The 9,147-nt window shown below is 32.3% G+C and overlaps 1 protein-coding gene across 1 annotated transcript; it reads left to right on the forward strand.

Annotated features, from left to right (window-relative positions):
- The first annotated feature begins 702 nt into the window (after positions 1–702).
- On the forward strand, positions 703–5,757 carry LOC133333684 (uncharacterized). The gene is made up of 6 exons (XM_061541976.1): positions 703–765; positions 1,104–1,561; positions 2,422–3,357; positions 4,584–4,959; positions 5,027–5,229; positions 5,292–5,757. Exons 1-6 carry the CDS (start codon positions 703–705, stop codon positions 5,755–5,757), a joined length of 2,502 nt encoding a protein of 833 aa, XP_061397960.1.
- Positions 5,758–9,147: the final 3,390 nt, after the last annotated feature.

Raw genomic sequence — 9,147 nt, forward strand, 5'->3', positions numbered from 1 at the left:
AATTTATCCGGATGAATTTTTCATAGAAAAAAATTTATCCGGATGAATTTTTCATAGAAAAAAATTTATCCGGATGAATTTTTCATAGAAAAAAATTTATCCGGATGAATTTTTCATAGAAAAAAATCTATCCGGATGAATTTTTCATAGAAAAAAATCTATCCGGATGAATTTTTCACAGAAAAAAATTTATCCGGATGAATTTTTCATAGAAAAAAATTTATCCGAATGAATTTTTCATAGAAAAAAAATTTATCCGGATGAATTTTTGATAGAAAAAAATTCATCCGGATGAATTTTTCATAGGAAAAAATTTATCCGGATGAATTTTTCATAGGAAAAAATTTATCCGGATGAATTTTTCATAGGAAAAAATTTATCCGGATGAATTTTTCATAGGAAAAAATTTATCCGGAAGAATTTTTCATAGAAAAAAATTTATCAGGATGAATTTTTCATAGAAAAAAATTTATCCGAATGAATTATTTATAGAAAAAAATTTATCGGAATGAATTTTTCATAGAAAAAAATTATCCGGATGAATTTTTTAATTAAAAAGATTATCAAAATACAATTTTTTCATAAGTTTTGCCTGAAAACTCAGAATTTAGCTTAACGATGAATGCCTTGTTGTGAATTTATGAATCAATACCATTCATCATCTAAGACACTGATGAATATTTCAAATACAAGAATCCAAACATGAAACCAATAGTCAATTTGAAACTAATATCCCATCATGTCGAGGAAAACATATCACATGTTGTATGTTTGATAGCCATTCAAGGCATAGAAGTTTGTCGGTTGGTTGGATGGTTGACTAAAAAAGGCGGCGACAAAACAGAAATCCTAACCAAAGAGACATCTCCAAGCCACATCCAAAGCCACAAAACGTGATTCATAAATCATGTTTGCCAAGAGATGCCAGACACAACAAAACCTTAAACCTTAAAACCTATAAAGTTCACATCATATCAGTTTACCTTACCTCCTCGCCCAATTCTGGGCGAAGGGGTGACAGCCATACGGAGTTTTTCACTTTTGTTTTAATGTGACTCTTGTGTTTTTCTTTTGTTCCGTCTCCATTTTTTGGCTCATTACAGAGTAGTCATGTTCCTCAATTGGCTAAACAGCAGATACCAGCGGAAGTTAACGCTTCAATAGGTCATTTGCTGGCATCATCAACAACAGCACACCCTCAGAGCGTGGAGCCACAACCGCTAACAGAGGAACCGAATAGAAGACGACAGTTTGAGGAACGGGAACGGCCTAATCAAAAACATTTCCATCACTGGCACAATGGACAAAGGGTGCATCGGGTGTATGCCAATGAGAACCGCCGTCACTATCATCGACGACATCCTCCGTATCACAGATGGACGCCACGACGGCGACCATCGCGCCACCATCATCGCCACCATCACGATCAACAGTACTTTTTCGGACAATGGTCTCCATGGTCGTCGTGTTCACCAGACTGTATGAAGCGGCGGGAGCGTCACTGTAAAATCAAACGGAAATGTGGCCATACGAAACATATTGAAGAGCGCAAATGTCGACGGTAAGTATTCCCGAAATGGGAGGGGGTTGAATGAAATATTCTGGGCCTATTCATCAAAAATTGAGTCATTGTCAGTGTTAAATGGAGTGTTAAATAAATTGAAGTTCTGAAGTTGGGTTTTATTGAGATCAGACTTAATGGAGTGTGTCATTATTGTGTGTGTATGTATGTGTGATTAATGGCTGATTAATTTTTGGTGAAGTCAGAAGAACAAAAGGTTTGAAGCCAAACAAAAGATTCGGTTATCTTTGGAGTAATCATTCATTAATTTGGCCTAATTTTTGTGGCAATTAAAAAAAAATTCTATGAAAATCTGTATCCGGATAAACTTTTTCTAAGAAAAAATTCATCCGGATAATTTTTTTTTCTATGAAAAATTCATCCGGATAATTTTTTTCTACGAAAAATTCATCCGGATAAATTCTTTTTCTACGAAAAATTCATCCGGATAAATTCTTTTTCTATGAAAAGTTCACCCCGATAATTTTTTTTCTATGAAAAATTCATGCGGATAAATTTTTTTCTATTGAAAAATTCATCGGGATAAATAAAAAAATTGGTCTGATCCAATTTTTTCTATAAATGAATTTATTCGGGTATTTTTTTCTGTAAAAAAATTGTATCCGGATAAACTTTTTCTATGATTTTTTCAAAATTAAATAAAGTCATTTTTTATTTAACATTACCTTTCACAAACTGACCCAATTGGACGGAGGCACACACATATGTTCACCCACACAATCACATTTATACTGACATTTCCTACTAGAGCAACATGGTCCATTTGTGGGTCCAACAAATAAATCTCCTCCAAATGTAATATGTCTCGACATGACTAATTTCATTTCTTTGCTTTTTAGATGTCATCCGGCTGAGGTGGATCATCATGGTAAATGGTCAACAAGCACGTCAAGCAGTCTACCACCGCATGGTGTCCAACAGCAGCAACAACAACACACCAGCAACACAGCCCCGACAATTGTCATTAATGCGGCAGCAGCTGCTGCCACAGCTCCCGTAGCTGCAACGGCAACAAGTGTTGGCAGCCAGACGCATCAGCCCACACTGAGTGTAGCGGTTGGCAAACCAACCGAGTTGTACAGCCAACATCCTGTCATACAAAGTGAGGAACTTGTTGCCGAACATGTAGTGAGCAGCACGAGTGGTGGCGGTCGTCACGAGTATTGGGGAGAGGCGGACGACGACAGTGAGGAAATAGATTTTTTCGTCATAAAGGCGAAAAGGAAAAGGCCAAATCGTAATCATACCCCTCGACCAGATGTAACCTACCCCGATATTCCCCTGCAGCAGCAACTAAATGATTATTCCGAAGAGCAGGCAGAAGATGCTCTAAATGAATTGGGTTCGGCACAATCGCCCAGTGAATATTTGCAGTCATCGACGACAAATGTAAAAACGATACGGCACAGTGGTGGGTCGAGAACATCATCAAGACGGCAGAGATACAATCAACCGCACCATAGACATCGTGGACATAATCAACGCCACCACCGTCAGGAAGTGAAAACATTCGATGATGGATCTGAGGGTGAGGTATTCCAATATGATGACTTCGATATTGATTTGAGCCATGGTGATAATCAGGAGCAGGCCGGCGATATGTCCTATGAAGAGTTCGGTGACTATAACGAATATCGAAATGTGACGGGTGCTGCTGTTCAACCGATTCGGGAGCGTGCCACACCCGAACATTTAATTCCCAAGCATAGACGAATCTATTCGAAATGGAGTCGATGGACAAAGTGTACACCGAAGTGTACGACGCGGAGATATAAGTAAGTAGATCGGATCGGATATTCGGATAATATTTTCTTCTAAAAAAGATAACCGGATACATTTTTGTTATGAAAAAGTGTACAAAAAATTATCCGCTTGAATATGAAAAATTCATCCGGATAAATTTTTTTCTATGAAAAATTCATCCGGATACATTTTTTTCTATGAAAAATTCATCCGGATACATTTTTTTTCTATGAAAAATTCATCCGGATAAATTTTTTTTCTATGAAAAACACATCCGGATAAACTTTTTTTCTAAGAAAAATTCATCCGGATAAACTTTTTTTCTAAGAAAAATTCATCCGGATAAATTTTTTTCTATGAAAAATTCATCCGGATAAATTTTTTTCTATGAAAAATTCATCCGGATAAATTTTTTTCTATGAAAAATTCATCCGGATAATTTTTTTTCTATAAAAAATTCATCCGGATAATTTTTTTTCTATGAAAAATTCTTCCGGATAAATTTTTTTCTATTAAAAATTCACCCGGATAAATTTATTTCTATGAAAAATTCATCCGGATGAATTTTTTTTTTTATGAAAAATTCATCCGGATAAATTTTTTTCTATGAAAAATGCATCCAAATAAATTTTTTTCTATGAAAAATTCATCCAAATAATTTTTTTTCTATGAAAAATTCATGCGGATAATTTTTTTCTATGAAAAATTCATCCGGATAAATTTTTTTTCGATGAAAAATTCATCCGGATAAATTTTTTTTCGATGAAAAATTCATCCGGATAAATTTTTTTCGATGAAAAATTCATCCGGATAAATTTTTTTTCGATGAAAAATTCATCCGGATAAATTTTTTTTCGATGAAAAATTCATCCGGATAAATTTTTTTTCGATGAAAAATGCATCCGGATAAATTTTTTTTCGATGGAAAATTCATCCGGATAAATTTCTTTTCGATGAAAAATTCATCCGGATAAATTTTTTTTCGATGAAAAATTCATCCGGATAAATTTTTTTTCGATGAAAAATTCATCCGGATAAATTTTTTTTCGATGAAAAATTCATCCGGATAAATTTTTTTTCGATGAAAAATTCATCCGGATAAATTTTTTTTTGATGAAAAATTCATCTTGATAAATTTTTTTTTGATGAAAAATTCATCCGGATAAATTTTTTTTCGATGAGAAATTCATCCGGATAAATTTTTTTCTATGAAAAATTCATCTGATTTATTTTCTCTTCTTCTTGTTTGGCCTTCCAGAAAATGTCGCGTTCGTGAACAGTGCGGCCGGGAGGTTCTTCGCGAAATAGCCTACTGCTACACCGAGGGAAGTTTTTGCCAACAATGGCTGCAGGCCCAGGTGCAAAAAATACCCGCCTATGAGTTACGACCATCGGCCACCCGAAGACGAGATATCAGTGATGATGGTCCCATCTCGAATTCAATTGTCAGTGATTTCATTATGAACGGTAAGGGTTATCGTGGACCCGAATACACCCCAATGAAATTGAAATGTGGTATTGCTCCGATCCGAAGTAATAAACGGAATATGTATAATATGTTGAAGATAATCGGAGGGAAGGCGGCACGCAAAGGTGAATGGCCATGGCAGGTGGCGATTTTTAATCGTTTTAAGGTAGGGGAGGAACCAATATTCAAAATATTTCTTATATTAATGGGTCCCTTATTTTGTTGTCTTTCAGGAGGCATTTTGTGGTGGCACCTTGATTGCACCCCAATGGGTCCTGACGGCCGCCCATTGTGTACGAAAGGTGTTGTACGTCCGCCTGGGTGAACATAATCTGGATCATGAGGATGGCACGGAGCTGCATTTGAAGGTTCTGAAAAGCTATAAGCATCCGAATTTCGATAAGAAAACTGTGGACAGTGATGTTGCCTTGCTGAAGTAAGTTCGGTTTGAAAACTTTTTAAAAACTGAAATAAAAAACTTTTGAATTATATTTGCAGACTCCCCAAACCCGTTAATACCACAACCTGGATTGGCTTCTCCTGCCTACCCAAACCCTATCAACCGTTGCCGAAAAATATTGAATGCACCGTAATTGGTTGGGGTAAACGTCGTAATCGTGATGTGGCCGGCACGAGTGTCCTGCATCAGGCGGAAGTACCCATAATTTCTATGGATAATTGTCGTTCGGTATATTACGATTACACGATTACGAAAAATATGTTTTGTGCGGGTCATAAACGTGGCCGGATTGACACATGTGCCGGTGATTCTGGTGGCCCACTGCTCTGTCGTGATAATACCAAACCCAATCATCCATGGACCATTTTTGGCATTACCTCATTCGGTGATGGCTGTGCCAAACGGAATAAATTCGGTATCTATGCCAAGGTGCCGAATTACGTGGATTGGGTATGGTCGGTCATCAATTGCAATGGGAATTGTAAAATGCATCAGCGTTTGTAGTTGTAGTGGCCCGTCGGTCGGTAGGTCCGTAGGATAAGCTAAGCTAATCATTAACCATTAACTGTTGTAAGTGTATTGTATTTATTTATGTGTATATGTAGTAGTAGTTGCGATATTATTAGATAATACAAAGCTAATTTTTATGATTTATGTATGGAGTTTATTCAACAAAAAATGGAAAAAAAATCTGTTGATCCTTTGTCCACAATTTTCCGCTTTATTTCCCCCCAGAAAAATAATGAGTTTTTGATTGGAATTTTGATTTATTTTCCATTGACTAAAATGAAATCAACCACAACTCAAATAATATTGGTAATTTTCAAAATAAAAGAAAATATTGAGTGATTTATGATACAGCTACTGTGGCACAGTGGGTTGAAGCTAACAAAATTTAGAAACATTTAGACTCCATAGAAAAATTAATTTAGATGATCTTTTTAGAAAACAAATCCGAAAAAATTATACGAATAATTTTTTATAGAAAAAAAGTATCCGGATATATTTTTTACTAGAAAAATATTATCCGGATACATGTTTTCGTGGAAAAAAAAAATATCCAGGTTACAATTTTTCATAGAAAAAAAATTTTCTTTTCATAGAAAAAAAATTATTTTCGTATAAATTTCTATTCCTATTTCCGGAAATTTTTCTTTCGATGAAAAATGTATTCGGATAAATATTATCTATGACAAAATGTATTTGGATACATTTTTTTGGTAACATTCTATGAAAAAAATGTATTCGAATAAATTTGTTTCTATAAAAGAATGTATCCGGATATTTTTTATAAATGTATTAGGATTTTTTTTTTTTTTTTTTTTTTTTTTTTGAAAAATAAAATAAATATTATTTATAAAAAATGTATCCGCATATATTCATTGGTATCATGTATCCGTGTAGATTTTTTCTATGAAAAAATGAATCTAGATATTTTTTTAGGAAAAATGTATACAGATAAACATTTTTCTATGAAAAAATGTATCTGGGTAGATTTTTTTTCTACGAAAAAATAAATCCGAATATTTTTTTAGGAAAAATATATCCGGATAAATATTTTTCTATGATAAAGTCAACCGGATAATTTTTTTTCTATGAGAAATTCATCCGGATAATTTTTTTTCTATGAAAATGGTATCTAGATAATTTTTTATAGCAAAAGGTATCCGGATAGTTTTTTTTTTATAAAAAAGGTATCCGAAAATTATTTTTATAGTAAAGGCTATCCGGATAGTTTTTTTTTATAAAAAAGGTATCCGGATGTTATTTTTTATTATTTTTTTGCTATCCGAATTCAATTTTTTTAAAAGAAAATTATCCGGATACATTTTTTATTGAAAACAAATTATCCGGATACACTTTCACATAGAAAAAAATTGCACGGATATATTTTTTCATAGGAAAAATATCCGGATACATTTTTTATAGAAAAAAAATTTATTTCTATGAAAAAATAATTCCGTATATTTTTTTAGGAAATATATATCCGGATAAATATTTTTTATGAAAAATTCATCCGGATAATTTTTTTCTATGAAAATGGTATCCGTATATTTTTTATAGTAAAGGGTATCCTTCTAGTTTTTTTATAAAAAATGTATCCGGATATTATTTTTTATTATTTTTTTTGCAATCCAAATTCAATTTGTTAAAAAAAAATATCCGGATACATTTTTTATTGAAAACAAATTATCCGGATAAACATTCACATAGAAAAAAATTAGACGGATATATTCCATTTTTTTATAGAAAAAACTTATCCGGGTAGATTTTTTTCTATGAAAAAATAAATCCGGATTTTTTTTTAGGAAAAATGTATCCGGATAAATATTTTTCTATGATAAAGTCATCCGTATAATTTTTTTCTATGCAAATGGTATCCGGATATTTTTTATAGAAAAGGGTATCCGGATAGTTTTTTTTTTTTTTTTTTTTTTTGTAAAAAAGGTATCCGGATGTTTTTATTATTATTTTTTTGCTATCCGAATTCAATTTTTGTAAAAGAAAATTATCCGGATACATTTTTTATTAAAAAAAAAAATATTATTTGCTATCCTAATTCAATTTTTTTAAAAGAAAATTATCCGGATACATTTTTTATTGAAAACATATTATCCGGATACACTTTCTCATAGAAAAAACTATACGGATATATTTTTTCATAGAAAAATATCCGGATACATTTTTTTATAGAAAAAAACTTATCCGTGTGGATTTTTTCTATGAAAAAATGAATCCGGATATTTGTTTTAGGAACATTTTTTCTATGAAAATGGTATCCAGATAACTTTTTATAGAAAAAGGTATCCGGATAATTTTTTTATAGAAAATGGTATCCGGATAGTTTTTTTTATAAAAAAAGACATTCGGATGATATTTTTTATTATTTTTTTGCTTTCCGAATTAAATTTTTTTAAAAGAAAATTATCCGGATATATTTTTATTGAAAACAAATTATCCGGATACACTTTCACATAGAAAAAAATTACACGGATATATTTTTTCATAGAAAAAATATCCGGATACATTTTTTTATAGAAAAAACTTATGCGGGTAGATTTCTTTCTATCAAAAAATGAACCCGATTAGATTTTTTTCTATGAAAAAAATGAATCCTGCTATTTTTTTAGAAAAAATGTATCCGGATAAATATTTTTCTATGAAAAAGTCATCCGGATATTTTTTTCTATGAGAAATTCATCCTGATAATTTTTTTCTATGAAAATGGTATCCAGATAAATTTTATAGAAAAAGGTATCCGGATAATTTTTTTTATAGAAAATGTATCCGGATAGTTTTTTTTTTATAAAAAAGGTTTTTATTTTTATAGAAAAACGTATCCGTATAATTTTTTTATAAAAAAAGTATCCGGTTGTTATTTTTTTTTATTATTTTTTTTTCTATAAAAAAATTGGCTTAAGTTGAGTTTAGGGGCTCATCTCCGATTTTTCTGAAATTTTTACCACAGGTAGATCTCGTCTCCCTGATCACGAAAATATATGACATTCATGGGGGAAACACATATTTCCCGAGATATGGACCTCTGAAGTTCCGGAATTCATATGCTCATAACTTGGACATTTATAGGCCGACAATGGTAATATTGACGGATATTTAGAGAAACATGTTTATTTAAAAGAAAATTTCGATCGCATTTTCTATCTGTCCATAGGAGAAAGTCTTAAATCCCCGGCCGAAGGCCGGCTATATAAGAAAAACTTTGATATAAAGGAAATTTTAATCGCGTAGCCATAACCGGCCAAAGGCCGGTTATTTAGAAAAAAAATTAGTTTAAAAACATTGTTGATGCGTTAGCCGAATTTTCCGCCTGTCCATAGGAGAAAGTCTTAAATCCCCGGCCGAAGGCCGGCTATATAAGAAAAACGTTGATAT

Source organism: Musca vetustissima, unplaced genomic scaffold (genome assembly GCF_032173495.1).
Source record: "Musca vetustissima isolate MV318-11 ecotype Yass unplaced genomic scaffold, APGP_CSIRO_Mvet_v1 utg1405, whole genome shotgun sequence".
Taxonomy (NCBI): domain Eukaryota; kingdom Metazoa; phylum Arthropoda; class Insecta; order Diptera; family Muscidae; genus Musca; species Musca vetustissima.

Excerpts from the sequence above, each read along its gene's own strand:
- LOC133333684 (XM_061541976.1), top strand. The coding sequence starts at position 703 with ATGAAACCAATAGTCAATTTGAAACTAATATCCCATCATGTCGAGGAA. Across the intron at positions 766-1,103 it reads AGGAAAACATATCACATGTT|AGTAGTCATGTTCCTCAATT; the intron begins GTATGTTTGATA and ends GGCTCATTACAG. Across the intron at positions 3,358-4,583 it reads TGTACGACGCGGAGATATAA|AAAATGTCGCGTTCGTGAAC; the intron begins GTAAGTAGATCG and ends TTGGCCTTCCAG.